At 43.5% G+C, this 24072-nt stretch overlaps 1 protein-coding gene across 1 annotated transcript in view; it reads right to left on the reverse strand.

The window, feature by feature from the left end:
• LOC145353462 (uncharacterized) overlaps positions 1-21688 on the reverse strand; it is a 32708-nt gene extending 11020 nt beyond the window's left edge. The window contains exons 1-3 of the mRNA XM_080204257.1: positions 21620-21688; positions 2177-2255; positions 271-630 (exon numbers count right to left, since the gene is read on the reverse strand). Coding sequence (XP_080060383.1) covers positions 271-630; positions 2177-2255; positions 21620-21628 — 448 coding nt within the window. The 5' untranslated portion in view covers positions 21629-21688. The remainder of the gene's footprint in view (positions 1-270; positions 631-2176; positions 2256-21619) is intronic.
• Between the last annotated feature and the right edge of the window lie 2384 nt (positions 21689-24072).

Consider the following 24072-nt stretch of genomic DNA (forward strand, 5'->3'; position numbering starts at 1 on the left):
TCTATCCCTGACCCTCTCAATCTGTCTCTCCTGCTTTCAAACGGTCCTTAAAACCTACTTTTGGACCAAGTAATTGCTCTTCTGTCCTTATGTGACTTGGTGCCAAATTGTGTTTGAACCTGCTCCTGTGCTGCACCTTGAGATGTTTAACTACGTTAAAGGGGGCTGTTTGAGTTTTCCTTTCTCCTAATTCTCCACCTACAATATAGAAATAAGCATAAAATATTAAAATCAGAAGGGCGATAAATGGGTTGTGGATGTGAAACTCACCTCTCACTGTGATACGTGTGCCTTTTCCTTTCTCCATCTGTTGAGGGGGCGGTATCTCATAAGCAACTTCACAAAAATAAATGTCGGAATCATTGAAATGAAGATCTTTGATTATTAAGGATGAGGATTTTGCTGAGGGGGCCACCATAATGTACTTATGTTTTGTGCAATGGCTGATAAGCGTGGAATTCTTTTTATTTTCTAATTTTTGACATAATGGTGTCGTGCTTGTGCTTCTTTTCCATGAAATCCTCCATTGTTCAGCTGTATTGCCGTATGAACAATTTATTTGGGCAATGCCCTCCTTCAACACTCTGATCTCCGACGGTGTTTGGAAGACAGACAGGTTTTTGCCTCCCACTGCAAGAAGTACAAAAAGGATAAAGAATACATAGAATCTACAATGCAGTAGGAGGCCATTTGGCCCATTGAGCCTGTACCCACCACAATGCCACCCAGGTCCTATCCCCATAACCCCACATATTTACTCTTGTAATCCCCCTGACACTAAGGGGCAATTTAGCATGGCCAATCAACCTAACCCGCACATCTTTGGACTGTGGAAGGAAACCGGAGCACCCGGAGGAAATCCACGCAGACACAGGGAGAATGTGCAAACTCCACATTGACAGTGACCCAAGACTGGAATCAAACCCTGGGTCCCTGGCGCTGTGAGTCAGCAGTACTAACCACTGTGCCACCCTGAATGCAATCATGAATGCGACTCTATGCTGGATTACTTACTTAGTAATCTGTAATTCAATGAATTGAATATGTCTAAAGTTCAATGTGATTCATTTCCCCCCTGAAAAGAAGATAAATTGTCTGGATATATTGATGATTTAATACCTTCCAGCACTAATCTGTGCAAATTCATTTCTAAAATCCTAACCTTTACTGACCCCCTTTCTTTGTGTAATTCCTTATACCCTTGCCTGTTATTTAAAATTTTCCTGTTCTTGTCCTCAGCTCATAGTTTTGTGTTTTTCTGTCTGCAATTTTTACTCTCTGCCTTCCCTTTGCACTGATTTCACATGACATCACCTAGCGTGGCACAGTGGTTCGCACTGCTGCCTCACAGGGATCAGGGATCGATTCCCGGCTTGGGTCATTGTCTGTATGGAGTCTGCACATTCTCCCTCTGTATGTGTGGGTTTCTTCCGTGTCCTCCAGTTTCCTCCCACAGACTGAAAGACGTGCTGGTTAAGTGCAATTAGCCATGCTAAATTCTCCCTCAGTATACCCAAGCAGGCATCGGAGTGTGTGGCAATTCGGGGATTTTCACAATAATGTAGTGTTAATGTAAGCCTATTTGTCACTAATAAATAAACTTTACATAAAAATGGGCCATACCGCAAGTGTGATTGGTCACTAATGGAGGAACCACCTCTCTCTCACGTGGTGGATGTAAAAATGCAGGTGAAGCAAAGCATAATATTTTACTTAGCATATATGTGGCAGAATTTGAACAATGCTGAGTTAGGATTCCATATAGGGTTCAATAACTCATTCCAAGGAACAATAACAACTCCCACTCTGATACCCCTGTGTAATAAAGTACCCCAAAGCACATCATGACAATGAAAATAAGCAGACATTTGAGCAGTGGATGGAGGGAGAATATGCTGGTGATCAAAAGTTAACTTTTAAGTAGGCTCCATGCAGCAAGGGGCAAAGAAGAAATTAGAGATGTGAATATTACGGAGATTATGGGTATATTTTTAAAACTGTATTATGACTAATAAAAGTGGTAGAACCTATTTCTATGCTTTGACTTGGAAAGTTATAGGAAGGAATATTTCTATTGGCTGGTATGGCAGTGAAACATTTCTAGTTTCTTTGTTCCCCCCTTGCAATTAATAATTACTGCAGTCTTTCATGATGTTAGACTTGAATTAAGTCTTACCTGCAATGAGAAAGAAATAAAGCAAAATGCAAAGTTTGATTGTTTGAGTTCCCAGAGGTGCCATTTCATTTGTCGCATCCTGAAGATATAAGAACAGAAGTCACGAAATTTGATAAAAGGATTAGCTGGTGTGTTATAAAAGTATGATTTAAAGCGCCAACTTACAGCCATAACATTAAGAAATGTTACAAGGTGCTTCACAATGGGTTCAGTTTCCCCAGAATTGCCTGGAGTTCTCGGTCAGGTGGGAAAATCTGCGTGAAACCCATGGGGTTCACAGCTACCATTTCCCTTCTGCTGCTGGGGCAGCGCGGTGACACAGTGGTTAGCGCTGCTGCCTCACAGCATCAAGGATCCGGGTTCGATTCCCGGCTTGGGTCATTGTCTGTGTGGAGTCTGCACGCTCTCCCCCTGTCTGCATGGATTTCCCCCAGGTTCTCCGGTTTCCTCCCACATTCTGCTGGGTAGGTGCATTGACACAAACAGGTGCGGGCTATGGCGACTAGGGGAATTTCACAGTAACTTCACTGCAGTGTTAACGCAAGCCTTACTTGTGACAAATAAATAAACTTTACTTTGCCTGATTTAACAGCGCTCTGTGCAATTCCAAAATGCTGGCGAGGATCACACAGCCAGCTGGAGGGGTGGGGCCTAAACACACTAGCAATGCTGGGGTTCTGGGATCGGAAGGGTTCTCAACATTTAATTAACAGCCACATCTAATTAACAGCCAGGACAGTTAGTGGGATTTTGCAAGCCCAGGCACGTCATTGGCGGGGGGGGGGGTTACAGATAGTGTGACATGAACCCAAGATCTCAGTTGAAGTCCATAACTTGCTTGGGCTTGCAAAATCTCACTAACTGTCCTGGCTGTAGACAATACACACTTCTTTTACCTGCGCTTGGCCCATTGTCTAATTGCTCAAGAATTTGATTTTCTTGGGTGTGTCAGTGTCAAGATGCAACGAGATACAAATATGTCAAATATCTCACCAAACTAGTGTCAAATCTTAAAAGCCTGATTACCTGTAAAGACTCGCATTCCAACCATTACCTTGTAAATTGAGTTTCTGTCTATATATGCCCTGTTTGTGAACACAACTCCTCAGTCATCTGATGAAGGAGCAGTACTGCGAAAGCTTGTGCTGCCAAATAAACCTGTTGGACTTTAACCTGGTGTTGTGAGGTTTCTTACTGTGTTTACCCCGGTCCAACGCTGGCATCTCCACATCATGAGTGCAGAGGTACCCTGAGGCCGAGCTACCAGCTGCTGCCCCAGAGCCTGAGTCTTGGCCGTTCATCTCTCAAAACGCAATTTTGCCCAACACCGATTGCACTTATATTTATGGTGATATTCGCATTATGGGCTGAAGGTTTGAAAAAATGCATTTTTGTGTTTTAATGACTGCATCTTAAATTGTAAAGAACACTTGACTTCTATCAAGAAGCTTGATGAATATGCAGATAAATGAAAGCAAATTCACACAGTTGAGGGCAGATCTTTCTTTATACACTAGTTTGGTGAGATATTTGACACATTTGTATCTCTTTGCACCTTAACACTGACACACCCAAGAATTTGAGCATTCAGTTTCGCTTTTCAAGTTTCAGACCCTTAGACGCCAGGAGGCTGCCACAGTGTACAGTGGAAAATTCTGGTGTCTATATATGCCCTGTTTGTGAACACAATTCCTCATTCACCTGATGAAGGAACAGCGCTGCAACAAATATTCTTTTAAAAATTAGTAACAAAAAAACGCAGATCTGGAGTCCCGTGTGGCTTGCTCGACATCAAAGGAGTGGAGGGAAAAGTAATTCCGCCAAAAATTGGTTTCTGGCATTCCTGATGTACACCTGGCAATTTAAAACTTCATACCTCGTCAGGCTCGGTTCGACAATAATCGATTCAACTCCAGTCATCTTTTATAAGTGTTTATTTAAATGTGATTTACGACGTCGGGTCAGTCTTCTACCTAACGTGAGGTGGGTAAGTGATACCCCTCCACTGCAGAAAGACTAACAACTTACTATGATTATACAAAGGACTTATACTCCTTTCCCGCTGAAGCATGCACAAAGGGAACAGCCTATCACTCGTTTCCAACACACATTTTTCCAGATGAGGTATGTATGCCCCATTCATACTTATCTCGTATTTAACCAATTACTCCCCGCTGCACACAGTTTCTCTCCACATGGCAATCTGTGACTGCATTCAGTAAAATGATCAGCAGCCATTATTCTTTGTTCTACAAAACTTGCAATTATCTGATTATGCCGACAATATACAATACTACAGAGCCCCCAAAGCACGCATTCGCAACACTAAAAAACCCCTTTACATCCTCACACCATCAGAACATTGTTTCAAAAAAATCACATAACTCTAGCCCATTATTTCCCACCCATCTCCAGCATTTGCCCCATGGCGATGAAATGAAAACATTTCAGTTTCTTTTTTGGCAGGAGACTTCCAGTTCATGTGACAGGAGCCAGTGTTCCTGGTTAAGCAGGATTTTTCATCTGTTTTTGCATTCCTGCATATGAAGTGGAGGTTTTAAGGAGTTTTAGCTTCTTGAGGTCATGCTCACAAGAAACATGAACCATAGAACCATAGAACATTACAGCACAGAAAGTGCTGTAATGACTTGAAGTAGAATCTCGGTTCAATAACGTGGGGGTACAAATGAACAGGTAACCTGAAGTAACCAAAACTGGACCATGCATTATAATAAGGAAATATTTAAATGTAACCTAGCTTATCTCAGTTTGATGGCATACCCCGGCATATATTAAGCATTTTTTTATTCGTTCATGGGATGTGGGTGTCTCTGATTGGACCAGCATTTATTGTCTATCTGTAAGTCAAATGCCATTTCATTTTGACTCGTAATGCCATCACCACCATCAAATGCCATTACGAGTCAAAGACATTGATCTGATTTGATTTGATTTATTATTGTCACATGTATACAGTGAAAAGTATTGTTTCTTGCCCACTATACAGATAGAGCATGCTATTCATAGAGAAGGAAACAAGAGAGTGCAGAATGTACTGTTACAGTCATAGCTAGGATTTAGAGAAAGATCAATGTAGTGCAAGGTAAGTCCATTCAAAAGTCTGACAGCAGTAGGGAAGAAGCTGCTCTTGAGGCAGTTGGTATGTGACCTCAGATTTTTGTACCTTTTTCCCAATGGAAGAAGGTGGAAGAGAGAATGTCCAGGGTGCGTGGGGTCCTTAATTATGTTGGCTGCTTTGCCAAGGCAATGCTAAGTGTAGGCAGAGTCAATGGATGGGAGGCTGGTTTGCGTGATGGATTAGATTACATTCACGACCTTTTGTAGTTTCTTATGGTCTAGGGCAAGAGCAGGAACTATACCAAGCTGTGATACAACCAGAAAGAATGCTTTGTATGATGCATCTGTAAAAGTTGGAATGAGTCGTAGCTGACATGCCAAATTTCCTTAGTCTTCTGAGAAAGTAAAGGCATTGCTGGGCATGGAGTCACACATAGGTCAGATCAAGTAAGGTTGGCAGATTTCCTTTTCTAAAGTACTTTTGTGAATCAGATGATTGTCTTAATGCCAGATTTTTATTGAATTCAAATGTGAACCAAGAGGTCCCTGGAGCATTGTCCTGGTTTACTAGCTTAGTGACAATATCACCACTCCAGGTCTCTTCTCCCTGCACTGGATATGCTCAATGGTATTTTCTCAGTTGTAACATTGTTGGGTACTGACTACCCAGCTTGATCAATCTGCCTAGGGCACCAGGGAATCGACAAGATGGATGAAAATGGACAGAAATCGTTGGAGAAATATTTGTTACCAAAGGCTCCATGTGATAGACAGCTACTTCTAAACCAAGCTGTATCAGTTAGATCTTACCATCAACAGTGTTCTCATCACCCACAGCTATAACAGTGCTGACCTTGATACTGACCACTCTCTACTTTGTAGCAAGGTCAGGTTTCAACCGAGGAAACTATATCATTCCAAGAAGAAAGTTTGTCCTCAGATCAACACTTGGGCTCTGATTTCACCGGCACGTCCACCCTGAAATCGGGGCAGGCAAGACTCGCAGAACGGCATTGGCCTCGGGCGCAATCTTATAAGTCACGGGCGGCCGTGCTGGTAAAATCAGGGCCTTGATGTTTCAGTAATGACCCAGGAGTTCCTCAATATCCTTGGTCAGGCTCTTCGTACAACAAACCCCAAGATCAGACTGTCAAAGTGAGATAATCTGTACAACACCATTTATAACTTTGCACCCGCATTGGTCAGCACAGAAGTTAGCACTGCTGCCTCACTGCAATAGGGGCCAGGGTTCGATTCCCAGCTTGGGGCAATTTCTGTGCAGAATCTGCATGTCTGCGAGGGTTTCCTTCGGGTGCTCCGGTTTCCTCCCACAGTCTGAAAGGCATGCTAATTAGGTCCACTGGCCATGCTAAATTCTCCGTCAGTATGTGGCGACTAGGGGATTTTCACAGTAATTTCATTGCTGCGGTAATGTAAGCCTACTTGTGACGCTAATAAATAAACTTTAAAAAGAGAAGTTGAGAAACATGGAACATATTGGCTCAAAGCATAAGCATGTCACCTGGTGGCGGCTATTAATCTAAACCACAGCAATATTACGTCTGATTTAAAAATCATTTCTTGTGTGCACCAGTGGCTAAGAGGATAGATTGAAAAACAAGTGGGTTTCTTTTCAGGTCCTAATATCTATGACTTGTCAACAGGTTTGAAGACAATGAAAATAGCTTGCAATGACCTTACTCACTCCATTTGTCAAGTATTTTAACCTGCGCTAATGTTCCATGTGCACTAGTTACTGGGAGAATATAGAACAAAGATCAATACCATTAGGTTGCTGCCTGTTGATATTTATTACACATGCTTATGGTTAAATGGAGTTCAATATATTTAAATGATTTGCAGTCACATTGAACTCACATTGAACAAGCTTCTTCCAAACTTACTTGCGCTGAATCCCATTCAGCCATTATCTCCAGAATTGTCGAATTCTATTGACTTCCTATTCTTCAGTCCATTGACTTCAGGGTCCACATCCTCTTTTACAATTCCTTATGTATTCCTATTTAACATCCTCTCGTCCTACCTCCGCCTTCTGACCTACTGTGGCTGGATTGTCCTCTGGAATCCTCTTGCTAAATCCCCCAGCTTTGTGACATTGGTTTCCATTTTCAAAAGCTACCTTCACACAACCACCTAACATTTGATAATGCCTTGAGTCAATTCCCTGAATTCTATCTTATTCCTGCTTATCTCTGACTTACAACACTGAAATGTCTTAGGAGGCTTTACGCTTTAATAACAGTACTGTATGAATATTATTGGATATCAGGACCTTCTGTTATTCTTCAGTTACTCTTCAAAAAGTGTATCTAAATGCCATTGAAGATCCACAGGCATCAACCCATGAACCAAAGGGTGATGTCAAACATAATCTACAAGGTAAGGTGCACAGGATAGAAAATAAACCCATTTTGCAGGAGTGGTGACTACAGATTTATCTAACTGGTGGACAAATCACACTCTAATAGACCAAAATGTCACAGGTTAGAAATTATTGCTCTGATTTCTTTTCCATCCATTTTTGGGTGACATATTGGCACGCGAGTGTGAGAATTGCAGCTCATCAGTGAACACTTTAGCTTCCACCATAACCTCTGGCATAGTCCCACCAGAAGTTGAAACTAAATTTAGTTGGGCGATACCCAATAATGGAAAAACATCAATTAATATTACCTGCGTCCAGTGTTACTGAGGCTGGAGGATTTAAAACTGAGAGGGTAACAAAAACCAGTACAATTGGCTGTACAGTGATCAACTGTAGCATGCCAATTAACTGTGCTGTGTCAGTTAGTACTGCCAGTCACATGACACCACTGCAAGTACAGCAAATATTTCCTTTCCCTCTGCCCCCTAAGACCTGAGATATCACTGTAAAGGCACTACAATTATTACCATTGGAGGATTTGCTGTGGCCATGCTAGACTGAGGGTAGGTCCGTGCCAAACCTGACATGTCACTGATTTGACAGGAGTCCTATTGACAAGGAAAATTCCAATCCATGAAATAAACATGGTGGCACAGTGGTTAGCACCGCTGCCTCACAGTGCCAGGGACCTGGGCTCGATTCCCAGCTTGGGTCACTGTCTGTGCGGAGTTTGCACGATCTCCCCGTTGGTGCTCCGGTTTCCTCTGGGTGCTCTGGTTTCCTCCCACAGTCAAAGTGTGGGGATTAGATGAATTTCACAGAACTTCATTGCAGTGTTAATGTAAGCCTTACTTGTGACAAATAAATAAACTTTACTTTCCTGGCCCCTTGATCCAGATTCCCCAACCAGGGAGACAAAATGGCAGGAATTTTACCATCCTACCTGCCACAGGATAATGGGAACGTCAGGTGGGATTTTATGGTTTTGGGATGAGTGAGATCATAAAATTCTGCCCAATATCTCACTATCTACCCTGGGATGGCACAGCGGCACAGTGGTTAGCACTGCTGCCTCACAACTCCAGGAACCCGGGTTCAATTCCTGGCTTGGTCACCCTCTGTGTAGAGTTTGCACATTTTTCCCGTGTCTGCATGGGTTTCTTTTGGGTGCTCCAATTTCCTCCCACAGTCCAAAGATGTGCAGGTTAGGTGGAGTAGCCATGATAAGTTTCCCCTTCGTGTTCTGGGATACATGGGTTAGAGGGATTAGCAGGGCAAATATGCGCAGTTACGGGGATAGGGCCTGGGTGGGATCGTGGTTGGCACAGACTTGATGGGCTGAATGGCTTCCTCCTGCACTGTAGGGTCTCTATGTTTCTAGAGTGAACAGACCCAATTTACTCAGCCTCTTATGATGGTCTGCAGATCTAAAGTAAAAGAAAATAAAACGACTTCTATTTGTATAATGCTTGACAGGACCAGTGGGTGTCTCAAAGTGCTTTATAGTCAACAAAGTAATTTTCTTAGCATAGTTACTGTTGTAATGAAGGAAATGTAGCGGCCAATACCTGTGCAGCAAATACCCACAAACAGCTATGTGATCATGATGAAGTAGTTATTACTTTCGGGGAGATGGTGACATAATGGTAAGGTCACTGCACTAGTAATTTGGAGACCAAGGCTATTGCTCTGGGGATGCAGGCTCAAATCCCTCCATGGCAGCCAAATTATGTTCAATTACTAAATCTGGAATATTAGAAAAAGCCAGCCTTAATGCTGTTGACCATGATAACTATCATAGATTGTTGTAAAAATCCATCTGGTTCATTAATAGCCCTTAGGGAAGGAAACCTGCCATCTTTACCTGTTCTGGCCTACACTGTCTTCAGATCCACAGCAATGTGGTTGCATCTTAACTGCCCTCTGAAATGTGGACTAACAAGCCCCTCAGTTCAAGGACAATTAAGGATGGGTAATAAATACTGGAGCTGCCAGTGATGCCCTCATCCTGTGAAAGGATAAAGAAAAAAAACCTCTACGATGTTGATTGAGGGATAAATATTGGTCAGTACAATGGCAATAATTCACCCTATCTGCTTCAAAATAGTGCCATGGGATCTTCTAAATCCCCAAGTGGGTCGTTGGACCCTCATTATAAGACCTGATTGTAAGAGGATAAAAGATGTATTAATGCAGAACTGGCTTGAAGGGCACCCTGGCCTTCTCCTCTTCATATGATTGAAGATTGCAAGCAAGATGCTCATGATCTTGTGATTCCTGTCAACTCTGTGTGAAGGGGTTAAAATCATTGAATACAGTAAAGTCCCCCTGTGAAATGAATTCTCCTGGGAAACTGCTGTGAAGTGGTCTCTGTGCAGTTCCCGCAGTTACAGATGGGCTGCATAAACAAGATGAACAAGGGACAAGAGAATCGGAATTTTGACAAACCACAAGGAGAATAGCCACAACGGCAGAGGTCTGTAGGTGTGGGTGTTTGGGTGGTGCAGCCATGAAGGCTTGCTTCATTAGTAATTGAATATTACAATTGGACAAGTGTTTCGAGGCTGTAACCTGTTAATTATATTCACCAGGTTATTCTTTGTAATGGATATTAATGACTTCAGAACAAATGTACACTTGTGATTAATATATGCAAATTACTTGTAAGATAAGCAAAGATATAATTACTGCTGCAATATATCACTTAGGAAGTCGGTATGCCACTGCATAGAGCCAGACACCCCTGCTATAGCTTGAACAAAGGCCGATTTAAAACTCCAAAAGTTTTGTCTGGCCTCTCAAGAAAAACAAGTTGTGAATTATGAGATGTCTCACTGGCAGCAAAGCATCTCAGAATTTATCTGTCAGCTAATGTCTGTTGGTATCTTTCACATCTCTGAGGCAAAAGATTGTGGTTTCAAACCCAACTTCAACACTTGAAGACATATCTAGGTTGACATTGTAGCGCAGTGAGTGTTGCAATACCAAAGATCATATCTTTCAGCAGAAATGTTATAGAAGAAGTTTCGTCAAGTTGACATGAAAATAACCCAAGGGAATTCTGTCAGAGTTATGACCAAATTCTTCCCTTGACTAACTCCTTCACTCACTCACTCACTGTTTATGGGACCATGTTATGCTGCATAACATCAATGACTTCTCTTCTTAAAACAAAGTATTGGTTTTAAAAGACTTTTGGATGTCCAGAGGATATGAAAAATATCACATAGATATAATTTCATTTTTATACCACAATGAAATATCATTTTAATTCTGAACTGTGCTTTGAACATTTTTCAAAATTAAAACCAAGTTACACATTTTTTAACAATTTTCGGTGATTTGGGATTCATGTTGAAGGAAAAATTTACAGTTTCATGAATCTGCATCACCAGTGAGAAATCTCAACTACGTATATCAGGAAACTAAAGTGTACCACCCACCATTTCTCATCCATCAATTTTAATGTGGGAGTATTACAGTTGTACAACAATAATTTCCTAAGGCTGGCCATGGGCATGGATCCTGGATGCATACATTTATAAAGCTGGCTTAGATATTATGAATTCAAGGGATCACGGTACGTTCACTCACCTCAATTGCTTAACTTTAAGGAGATATTCATTCAAAAAAGACCTCGCTGCAGGACTCCCAAAGTATTTTGAGTGGGATTTTCCAACCGCCATTGTCCCAAAGTCAGAAAGGTCAATGGACCTTTGCATTGTCTGTCCCTGTAAGCTACAATTCCCGTGGCAGGTGAGATGGGAAAATTCCGCCCTTTGTCTTTATTTTGAAGTCCAAGCTATGGTAAAGTATGAGCGGATACAGTCCATAAGACCATACAAATTACAAACAAGAATAGGCCATTCAGCTTTTCAAGCCTGCTGCACTAGTTTATTAGATCATGGCTGATCTAACACTCCATTTCCTGGCCTTTGTATCAACCTTAATGCTCTTACTAATTAAAAACCTACCAATCTTAGCCTTGAAAATGTTCAAGAACTTGGTTTCCACAGCTTCCTGGGACAAAGAATTGAAACAATTCTTCACTCTTTGAGAGACGAAATTCTTCCTCAAATCTATCTTGAATGAGCATCCTCTTATCCTGCGATTATGCCCTCTGATCCTACCCTCTCCCGTGAGCAGAAACATCCTCCCAACTTTGCCCTGTTTAATCCCCTATCTTTATATGCCTCCAGTGATAATATATCTTTCCTTAAATAAGGGGACTAAAACTGTACACAATATTTTACATGTGGCCTCATTATTACCTTGGACAGTTGCAGCAACACTTCTTTATTTTTATATTCCAGCTCCCTTAAAATAAAAGCCAGGATTTCATACACCTTCCCTATTACCTCTGCACCTGTATGCTAGCCTTCTGGGTTTCACGAACAAGGATCCCCAAGTCCCATTGTGCTCTCTCTCCATTTAGGTAATAATCCACCTTCTCATTCCTTCTTCCAAAATGAACAATCTCACATTTTCCCACACTGAATTCCGTTTGCCAAATTTCTGCCCATTTATTTAGCCTGCCGATCTCGCTCTGTAAACTATTTATACTGTCCTTACAACTTGCCTTCCCTCACATCTTTGTATCACCTGCAAACCTGGCCTCTGTTCCTTTCTCCAAATCATTAACATAGAGGACAAACAAAGAACAAAGAATAGTACAGTCACAGGAACAAGCCCTTCGGCCCCCCAAGCCTGCGTCGATCACGTTTACCTATCCAAACCAACCACTTATATCCCTCTATTCCTCGATTGTTTATATGCCTATCGAGATAAGTCTTAAATGTGGCTAATGTAACTGCCTCAAACCCCTCACTTGGCAGTGCATTCCGGGCCCGCACCACCCTCTATGTAAAAACTTCCTCAGCACATCTCCACTGAACCTTTCCCCCCTTATCTTGAAGTTGTGCCCCCATCTAACTGTTATCTCTGCCCTTCCATTGGTTCACCCTATCTATACCTCTCATAATTTTATAAACTTCTATCGGGTCACCCCTCAGCCTGCTTCTTTACAAGGAAAACAACTCCAGTTTATTCAATCCCTCCTCATAGCTAATACCCTCCATACCAGGCAACATCCTGGTAAGTTTTTTCTGCACTCTCTCCAAAGCCTCCACATCCTTCTAGTGAGGTGGTGACCAGAATTGGACATAATGGGCCTGATTTTACCATTGGGTTACGCCCGTTTTCGGGCACGACAAATTTCATAAAGTTGGGTGTGAAGGGAATTGCGTGATCCGGGCCCAAGTCCACGCAGATTCCCACTTTACCAAGGCCCGAAAATGGCCACGATCGGAACCACACTTGAAACGGGCACGACGTTAACTTAAATGCATTTGCATGTATTTAAATTGACTTAATGAGCAGGACGCCCAATCTTACCAGCATTTCCCCCTTTACCATCACGTTTGCCCATACAGATTCGGCGCGAAACAGGCTTTTGAAGAGGTAAGTTCAGAACTCTTGGTGGCTCTCTGACTCAGATCGGTGGTGGTGGGTGGGGGGAGGAAGGAGGCGGGTCAAATGTAACTCTGGTGGGGAGGGTGGCCCAACCATTCTCTGGTGGGGAGCAGGGGAGGGAGGCCAGATTGTTTGTGGGGGAGGGGGTGCGAGGGAGGCCTGATTATTCTCTAGTTGGGGGGAGGGGAGGTAGGGCGAGATCGTTCTCTGGTGAGTGGGGGGGAGAATGAGGGACAGATCGCTCTTTGGTGGAGGGGGCTAGGGAGGAGAGAGGCCAGATGAATCTCTGCTGGGGGGGGTGGGCAGGGACGGGCAAGATCTGTTGCCATTGTGTGGGTGATCAGTAGGGGGGGAGGGTGGACCGCTGTCACTCTGCGGGTGATCGGTGCGGGGGTAGGGGGACCGCTGTCACTCTGCGGGTGATCGGTGCGGGGGTAGGGGGACCGCTGTCACTCTGCGGGTGATCAGTAGGGGGGGGAGGGTGGACCGCTGTCACTCTGCGGGTGATCGGTGCGGGGGTAGGGGGACCGCTGTCACTCTGCGGGTGATCGGTGCGGGGGTAGGGGGACCGCTGTCACTCTGCGGGTGATCGGTGGGGGGGTAGGGGGACCGCTGTCACTCTGCGGGTGATCGGTGGGGGGGTAGGGGGGACCGCTGTCACTCTGCGGGTGATCGGTGGGGGGGTAGGGGGGACCGCTGTCACTCTGCGGGTGATCGGTGGGGGGGTAGGGGGACCGCTGTCACTCTGCGGGTGATCGGTGGGGGGGTAGGGGGACCGCTGTCACTCTGCGGGTGATCGGTGGGGGGGTAGGGGGGACCGCTGTCACTCTGCGGGTGATCGGTGGGGGGTAGGGGGACCGCTGTCACTCTGCGGGTGATCGGTGGGGGGGTAGGGGGGACCGCTGTCACTCTGTGGGTGATCAGTAGGGGGGGAGGGGGGACCGCTGTCACTCTGCGGGTGATCGGTGGGGGGGTAGGGGGGACCGCTGTCACTCTGCGGGTGATCGGTGGGGGGTAGGGGGACCGCTGTCACTCTGCGGGTGATCGGTGGGCTGGAAGGGGGCGGGGGTGTCGCGATGGGTCTGGGGTTGTGGGGGGCGGTGCGGTGTATAACGGGGATAGTTATGTTGTAGGGGTGGGGTGACGTCTGTGGGGGCCATTGCTCCTGGTCCGCTTTATCTGCTTTTGCAGCTCGGGAGCAATATGACAGGGGAGCGTTTTTCAGCGCATGCGCAGTTGAAGGTTCTGATCAGAGCTGCAGCGTTTCGGGCACGATAAGCCCCGCCCACAGCGTGATTTAGCCTCGCAATTTTTTTTTCAGGCCGAGTGCGTATGGGGACACCTGGGAACAAGTTTCCAAGTCAGGTCTGAATCACACCCAGATTCAGCACTTAGAATCAAAACGGTAAAATCGCCCCCAGCATTCCAAATCTGGGCAAACAAAGGTTTTATACAACTGTAACATAATTTGCCAACTTCTATACTCGATGTCCTGTCCAATGAAGGCAAGCATGCCATATGCTTTCTTCACCACTTTTTTCCACCAGTGCTGCCACTTTTTAAGGATCTGTGGATCTATACTCCCAGATCTCTCTCTTTGTCTATGCTCTGCCATTTATTTCCTACCTAAATCGGATCTACTAAAATGCATCACCTTCCATTTGTCCGGGTTAAATTCCATCTGCTATTTCTCCGCCCAATTTTCCAGTTTATCTACATTCTGCTGTATTCTCTGACAATCTTCGTCACTATCCCAGACTCCGCCAATCTTAGTATCATCCACAAACTTGCTAATCAAATCAGTTATGTTTTCTTCCAAGTCATTTATATATATTATGAAAAGTAGAGGTCCTAGCACGGATCCCTTTGGAATGCCACTTGTTGCAAACCTCCATTTAGAAAAACATCCTTTCACTGCTATCCTCTGTCTTCTATGTCTAAACCAGTTCTGAATCCATCTAGCTAGTTCACCCCTGATTCCATGAGATTTAATCTTTTGCACCAGCCTGCTGTGTGGGACCTTGTCAAATGCCTTACTAATGTCCATGTAGACAACATCCATAGCCCTTCTCTCATCAATCATTTTTGTCACCTTCTCAAAAGACTCAATGACCTCTCATGTACAAAAAAAACTGCCTGTCACTAACAAGACCATTCAGTTCCAAATGTGTATAGATCCTGTTCCTAAGAATACTCTCAAACAATTTCACTATCACTGACGTCAAACTCACTGGCCTATAATTACCTGTGTTATCTTTGCTACCTTAAAAAACAGGACAATATTGGCTACCCTCCAAACCCTAGGTACCTCACCAGTGGTCAACAAAGAAACAATGATTTCTGTTAGAGGCCCAGCAATTTCATTTCTTGCCTCCCTCAGTAATCTGGGGTTGATGCCATCTGGCTCAGGGGATTTGTCTACCTTAATGTTTTTTAATTCACCTAACACTTCCTCCCTCATAATGATGATTTGTTCTAAAGGGTTTACATACCTCTCCATGACACCATCAATCAACATATCCCTCTCCTTTGTGAATACTGATGCAAAGTGCTTATTAAGGAACTCACCCACTTCCTTTGGTTCTACACATAATTTTCCTCCTTTGTCCTTGAGTGAACCAACTCTTTCTCTAGCCACCCTCTTGTTCCTAATACATGTATAAAATGCCTTTCGATTCTCCTTAATCCTGTCTGCCAAAGACATTTTGTGACCCTGCTCTTGCCTTCCTAACTCTGTTTGAGCTCTTTTCTGCTTTCCCTGTATTCTTCAAATGCTTCACCTGTTTTTAATTGCCTTGACTTCATGTATGCATCCTTTTTCTTTTTGACTAGACTAACAATTTCCCTGGTCATTCCTGAATCCTGCCTTTCCTGTCCTTCCTTCTCATTGGCACATGGCTGTCCTGAACTCCTATCAACTGCTCCTTGAAAGACTCCCACATGCTAAATGAGGATTTACCTTCAGCCAACCTCTCCCAAACAACAGCCTCCAAATCCTGCCTAATCTGGCTGTAGTTAGTCTTCCCCCAATTTAATATCTTAACCCGAGGAGATGTGAAGTGTCACTTGATTGTTGCCCATGTCATCGTGGCCCAAGTAAATGAGATACGAATAAGATTTGGGCGGCACGGTAGCACAGTGGTCAGCACTGCTGCTTCACAGCTTCAGGGGCCTGGGTTCGATTCCCAGCTTGGGTCACTGTGTGGAGTTTGCACATTCTCCTTGTGTCTGCGTGGGTTTCCTCCGGGGGCTCCGGTTTCCTCCCACAGTTCAAAGATGTGCGGGTTAGGTTGATTGGCCATGCTAAAATTGCCTCTTAGTGTCCTGAGATGCGTGGATTAGTGGGTAAATATGTAGCGATATGGGGGCAAGGCCTGGGTGGAATTGTGATCGATGCAGACTCGATGGGCCGAATGGCCTGTTTCTGTGCTGTAGTTTCTATGATATGAAGAAATGTAGCTGATGACTGGTAAAACTGAAGGTTCCTGAATTCCTGCCCACACAGGATGTTTGTTGCAGATATCAGAATGCAGATCTTCGCACCAAGCTGCCTTGCCTGTGTATTTTGCAACACCCATATGATAGGAATACTACATGTACAGTATTCAGAAATATTTTTAGAATTTTCTAACTAGAGTCAGACCTGTGCTTTGTGGTAAATGTAGCTCACTTGCCTCGAACACAGGATACCATCTAAACCGTGCACTTTGTGAAAAAGCTCAAAAGTTTTCACACCGATAGTTTGGCCGTTTTCAAAGAAAGTACAGAAAGAGACCATTCAGCCCATCGAGTCTGCACCGACCACAATCCCACCCAGGCCCTACCCCCACATCCACACATACATATTTTACCCATTAATCCTCTAACCTATGCACCTACAGTCAATTTAGCATGGCCAATCAACCTAACCTGCACATCACTGGACCATAATTAATTTGAATTAACCAAAATTAAGGACTGCACGCACCCTGGATATTCTCTCTTCCACCTTCTTCCATCAGGAAAAAGATACAAAAGTCTGAGGTCATGTACCAACTGACTCAAGAACAGCTTTTCTCCTGCTGCCATCAGACTTTTGAATGGACTTCCCCCGTATTAAGTTGACCTTTCTCTGCACTCTAGCTATGACTGTAACACTACATTCTGCATTCTCTCCTTTCCTTTTCTATGAACAGTATGCTTTGTCTGCATAGCGCACAAGAAATAATACTTTTCACTGCATGCTAATGGCGTGTGACAGTAATAAACCAAATCAAAATCAAATTATTTTTAGTTACACTGCTGTATTGAAATGGTACGTAAAGCATACTAAATCATTGGCCACATTCTCACCACTGTTCAGGCCAGCAGGATTTTCCCATCCTGTCGCAGTGAACGGAGATTTGGCAAGCTGCCAAATTCTCCAACCCCGTTGCAGTGAGTGTTTGGTGCGAACGGGCAGTAAGATCACACCTACTGCGTCTAAAGCATTGTAAGTTCAGACGAACAGCTTATCACAGATTTGAACAGAGAAAGGCAAGGGGAGGACCTGATCTCGAGGCTTGGTGGGGGTGCGATAGGGTGAGGGGGGCCAGGGAGTCCACGAGCTTCCAGGGATCTAGGTTCAATTCTGGGCTTGGGTGATTATGTGGTGTTTGAACATTGTCGCCGCGTCTGAGTGGGTTTTCTCTGGGTGCCCCAGTTTCTTCCCACACTCCAAAAATATGTAGCTTAGGTAGATTGGCCATGCTCAATTGCCCCTTAGTGTCCCAAAATGTGTAGATTGGATGGATTAGCCATGGGAAATGTGTGGAATTGTGGGGAGGGGGTGAGGGAGAGGCCTGAGTGAAATGCTCAGTTGGAGAGTCAGTGTGGACCTGATGGGCCGAATGGACACTTGTGTACTGCAGGGATTCTGTGATTCCATGATCTTTAAAGACTCAGCACTGGGCCTCCAATTTCACCATTGCTGTTGTTAATCTGCTCACTGCACGCAGATGTAATGAAAGGAAGACAGAACCTACATTTATACAACATCTTCTGTGATGTCCCAAATCACTTTACAACTAATTAAATATTTTTGAGTTGTAGTCACTGGTATAACGTAGGCAATATTTCCAAATGGTAGAATTGTCTCGAGGGGCCAAATTGCTTACTCCTGCTCTTTTTGATGTACTACAATGTCATGATAAGGTTCCGTTGCATAGTAGATATTAAAATGTATTGTAATGAGAAACAGCAATCAGCAGAGTATTCACACTTACTGATCACCAAACCACAGATACAGCTATGAACCACACAGCCTTTGTCCTCTGACTTCTTAAAGGTTGTGCCACACAGAGATACTGGAGGGCACCAACACTTCTCATGGGCGGTAATAACCTATGGTATTCAATCATTCCATTTTGTCGCTCAGGAGTCATTTGACAATTTCTTCCCTGTGAGAGTACTCATAAAATAGAATTACGCCCCTTATATGAAATAATTATGTTGAATAATACGCATTCCTCGGCAGAAAAACATTTTCTTCCACTTCTACAAGATTGAAAAGATTTTGTGATGTTTATCTGGGTTGCAAGTGTTGAATCTTTCCTCAAATATGAATTTACTGTCATTGTTTCCACCTGGTGCGATGTGTAGAATATATTAATGAGGGCAGAGGCAGTCACTAAAATCAGCGCTATCATCGGCACAGTCTTATAAATAATTAATGAAATGCTTGCCTGTCAAGTTAACAGCATTTCTTGTTACTACTAAAATAAAATTTGTATTCTCTGCCTTGTTTAATAGTCATGGGGGGATTACCTATGGAGTGCATACAAGGAAACACTGCATTATATCATTGTTGCTCTCGCTATTAACAACCCAGATTGCGTATTTCAGGCAACATTTGTAACCGGATGCCGGTTACAATGGGCATTTTGATTTTATTAGGAGCTTTCTGTGGCATTCTCTTCCCCAGAGAGTGGTGAAGGCAGCGTCATTGAATCTTTTTAAGGCTGAGTCAGATAGATTCTTGATTGACGAGTCAGACTAGGGTACAGGGGGTGGGCAGAATGTGGAGTTGAGGCTACAGTCAGATCAGCCATGATCTTAATGGATGGCAGAGCAGGCTGAGGAGGCCGAATGGCCTTCTCCTGTTCACAATTTATATCTTTACAGATGAATTTTCATACAAATTCTTAAGACTCGGAATAATTATTCCCTGCAAAAAAAAGCTACTGGTTTTGCTGCCCTTGCTTTGCTGAATATGCTTGTTTGTGGCATTCGCTGACCTGAATGAATTTATAATTGGCCATTTACTTCGAATTTACTGAGAGAGAAAGCAGCAAATCATCTATTTTCCTTCCCCACTTGTCTAATTGATCTATAAACTTGTTAAATTTCAACTCAGCAATCGTTCTGTAATGTTGCACATGCATGTTAGATTACGGTAACTATGGAGCAGACTTCTTAGTCAGTTGCTCCAGACAATGTGCAGTGCTGTTTGAGAAATTATAGAGCAAAAGTACTCAATTCTCCATTCATTTTCGTTAATAATTAGAAAATCTCTGGCTGCAATTTGTTCATCAAGATCACTGAGGGCACCTAAACGGGAAATCAGCTTAATATTTCTTTAAACAAGTTACATGGCCAACGTAGTTTGACTGAGTCCTAAAATCACATTGATGTCTCTATCTCCTAACCCTAACCCCAATCCTAACCGTAATCCTAAGCCTAACCCTAAGATCCAGACAAATGCAGATATCTTTCCCCTTGAACTGCAGAGGGAAAAGTGCGGCGCAACAATTCAATATAAAATAAAAACAGGAAGTGCTCAGCAGGTATGGTGGATTCTGTAGAGAATGTCTACATCAAAGGGGACGAAGTAGAAAGAGTCGAGCGCTTCAAGTTTTTAGGTGTCCAGATCACCAACAACCTGCTCTGGTCCCCTCCAAAAAGCCCACTGATGCCTCTACTTTCTCAGAAGATGAAGGAAATTTGGCATGACAGCTATGACTCTCAACAACCTTTAAGGATGTACCATACAGAGAATTCTTTCTGGTTGTCTCACAGTTTGGTATAACTCCTGCTCTGTCCAACACCGCAAGAATTAGAAACCAAGAATTCAAAACCTTACAGTACAGAAAGAGGCCATTCGGCCCATCGAACATTTACCGACCACAATCTCATCCAGGCCCTACTCCCATATCCCTACATATTTTACCCCCACTAATCCCTCTAACCTATGCATCTCACTAAGGGGCAATTTTACCATGGCCAATCAACCTAACTTGCACATCTTTGGACTGTGGGAGGAAACCGGAGCACCCAGAGAAAACCCATGAAGACACAAGAAGAATGTGCAATCTCCACACAGACAGTGACCCAAGCCGGGGATTGAACCCAGGTCTCTGAAGCTGTGAAGCGGCAGTGCTAACCACTGTGCTACCGTGCTGCAAGAAACTACAAAGGGTCCTGAATGTAGCCCAATCCATCACACAAACCAGCCTCCCACTCATTGACTGTCCACACTTCCTGCTGCCTCAGAAAAGCAACCAGCATAATTAAGGGCCTCTTGTACACCAGATATTCTCTCTTCCACCTTCTTCCATCGGGAAAACAATACAAAAATCTGAGGTTACGTATCAACTGACTCAAGAACAGCTTCTCTCCTGCTGCTGTCAGATTTTTGAATGCACCTACCTTGCATTATGTTGATTTTTCTCTACACCTTGGCTATAACTGTAACACTACATTCTGCACGCTCTCATTTCCTTCTCTATGAACAGTATGCTTTGTCTGTATAGCACACAAGGAACAATACTTTTCACCATGTTAATACATGTGACAATAATAAATCAAATCAAACAGAGTTAATGCATCAATTCTGCATGACTCTTCACACTGGACGCGAAACATTAACTCTGCTTCTCTCTCCACACCAGACCAGCTGATTTTTTTTTCCAGCATTCTTTATTTTTATTCCATATTCCCAGCATCCGCAGTATTTTGCTTTAATATTGCTACAATGTAATTGTTATTTTAAAGCGAGGCATCAAACAGATTCACAACGGTCAACTTTCCCTTATCTCTTGATTTTATTTATAGAGCTGCCAAAAATGTGAGGATTTAGTTCTCGGGCGACATTCAGCGGGACAGTGACTTTACCCAACTGCCAGAATATAGAAGGCAATGGGAAGTAACATTGGATCAGATTTAAAACCAGCATTCCACCCAGTTCTGTCGCTCATTCACCCCGTCGAATTTAACCAAATTTGGTTAAAATCATCCCTATTGTGTCAACAAAATAAATTCTAACTTTGCCTTTTTGAAAGATTAAACATACATGTGCTTCCATTGGAAGCAGAGAACGCTACTTTTGGATTATTTAGAATGTATCAGTATTTTAGGCATTCTTGTTTTCTCAAGTATTCAATTGCATCAAACAGAAAAAAAGACTAAGATAATGCTTACCGGTAAATCAATTGTCAATTTGCACAAAATCTACATACAAGACACATGTACAATCTCTGCTAATTACTAACCATATCCATGTGTCATCCAAATGTTGAGTAATGAAGCACTCAGTCAGGGCAGCATGGTGACACAGTGGTTAGCATCGCTACCTCACAGCGCCAGGGACCCAGGTCCAATTCCCGACTTGGGTCACTGTCTGTGCGGAGTTTTCACGTTCTCCGTGTGGCTTTCTTCAGGATTCTCTGGTTTCCTCCCACATTCTGAAAGACGTGCCAGCTGGGTGCATTGACCCAAGCAAGTGGTGACTAGGAGGATTTCACAATAACTTCATTGCTGTGTGTTAACGTAAGCCTTGCTTGTGACTAATAAATAAACATACAATGTTGGCCCTCCACAGTTCTCAAAACTGGTCAAGTAAGAGCTGTCAACTGACAAAGCGATGCTCTAAACATGGCTGAGCAGTCTCAGAATTTGAGTACAGTAAGTATGTTAAAGGAAAATTTATAATTATTTATGAAATTTTAATGAATTAAATTCACACTCATAACACATATCTTTTTTTTGCAGATGTCCTATCACTCAATTAACCACGTGCAACTTGCATTCTCTTGATCAGATAACAATGTCACATCCATAAGCAACAAGAACAATCATTTATAAAGCGTTTCTCATGTAACATAATGGCTGGAATTCTCCTGTCCCGGGAACCCCACTACTGCTACCCAGCGAGAATGGAGAATGTGGCAGTCAACCAAAACTCCGTTTATAGCAGCTTCAACAGAAGACAAACTCTACTGAACAAATCTGACCTCAATTGCTTCATTGCCTACTAATAATTGACGAGACCCTTCTAACATAAAGAGGGAGAGTTTTCTTGGTATAGAAGTTGTGTAATTAAACAGGGAAATCCCTATCTAGTTCAGATTTTGCTTTTGAGCGATGTGTCATTGTTAATGTGTGCAACCATGTCTTTAACGTAATAAAGCTTAACTTGGGGGAAAAAAACCCAGTGTTAAAAGTTTCAAGTCTGCCTTGGGTATTCTCTTGAGTACAGTGGTGCTTCCATTAGCAGTTTGAGTTCAGGGCAGAGATGAAAAGGACAGCACAGGCCACTCTTAATGTTCTGACACCTACAGAACCAGATGTAGTGCACACATAAAGAAGCTCGGGATCTAATGATTGAACAGCTTAGGCCTATACTCTCTGGCAGTTAGAAGAATGAGGGGAGATCAAATTGAGGTAATCAAGTTTATCATCTTATATGGATGAAGTAGACGTGGAGTGGACACTTCCGCTAGTGAGGTGTTCTAGAAGGAGAGTCATAGTCTTTGGATAAGGCGTAGCAAATTTAAAACAGAGTCAAGGAGAAATTACTTCTCCCAAAGGATTGTGAATCTGTGGAATTTGTTATCCCGAAGTGCAGTGGATGCTGGGACAGTGAGTAAATTTAAGAAGGAGTTAGACACTTTTTGAATTGCTAATGGATTGAAGGGTTATGGGGAGAAGGCAGGAAAATAGGGATGAGGGGCATATCAGCCATGGTCGAATGGCAGAGCAGATTTGATGGGCCGAATGGCCTACTTCTGCTCCCACGCCTTATGAACTTATGAACAGCGGGACTGGAGAATCCCAGCTGCGGGCGAGGTCAGAGAATCCCAGCCAATATCTCAAAGACAGAGAGGTGCGCAGGGGAAATTGTTTAAAACAAAAAGTTCATTTGTTAGTCGCAAGTAGGCTTACATTCAGATTGTAATGAAGTTACTGTAAGATTCCCTAGTCGCCACACTCTGGTGCCTGTTCGGGTACACTAAGGGGTAATTTAGCATGGCCAATGCACCTAAACTACACATTGTCGGACTGTGGGAGGAAACCAGAGCACCCAAAGGAAACCCACGCAGTCACAGGGAGAATGTGTAAACTGCATTGTGCGGTTGTTTAGCATGCTTATTGTAGCTTCACCAGATTTGCAGCTGACAAGTCAGGTATTGTTCCTGACACATCCTCCATTGAACCAGAGTTGATTCACCGGCTTGACGGCTTTGGGAGAATGAGGGATATGAGTTAACAGATTGTGGTTGAATACAATTCTGCTGCTGCTAAGGGCTCACAATGTCTCAGAATGCCCAGTTTCTGAGTTGCTGGACCTGTTCTGAATCTATCCCATTCAGCATTGTCAGTGCTACACAATGTAATGGAGTCCTCAATCTGAAGGTGGAACTTTTCCAAGTAATGATCTCTGCTACCAATACTTTCATGGGCATACACACCTGAGACAGGTAGGTGAGTGAGGACAAAGGCAAGTCAGTAATTCCCTTTCATTAATTTACTCACCATCTGCTATGGGCCCAGTCTGCAGAAATGCCCTTCAGGAATCTCCTGGTATAGTTAGTCACGCTGCTACCAAGCCACTTATTGGTGGTGAAAATTGATGTTTCCCCACTCAGAGTACATTCTATCATAGAATCCCTACAGTGCATAAGAAGGCCATTCAGCCCATCGAGTATTCAACCACCACAATCCA

This window comes from Carcharhinus amblyrhynchos, chromosome 15, assembly GCF_965287045.1.
Source record: "Carcharhinus amblyrhynchos chromosome 15, sCarAmb.v2.hapA, whole genome shotgun sequence".
NCBI classification, from domain to species: domain Eukaryota; kingdom Metazoa; phylum Chordata; class Chondrichthyes; order Carcharhiniformes; family Carcharhinidae; genus Carcharhinus; species Carcharhinus amblyrhynchos.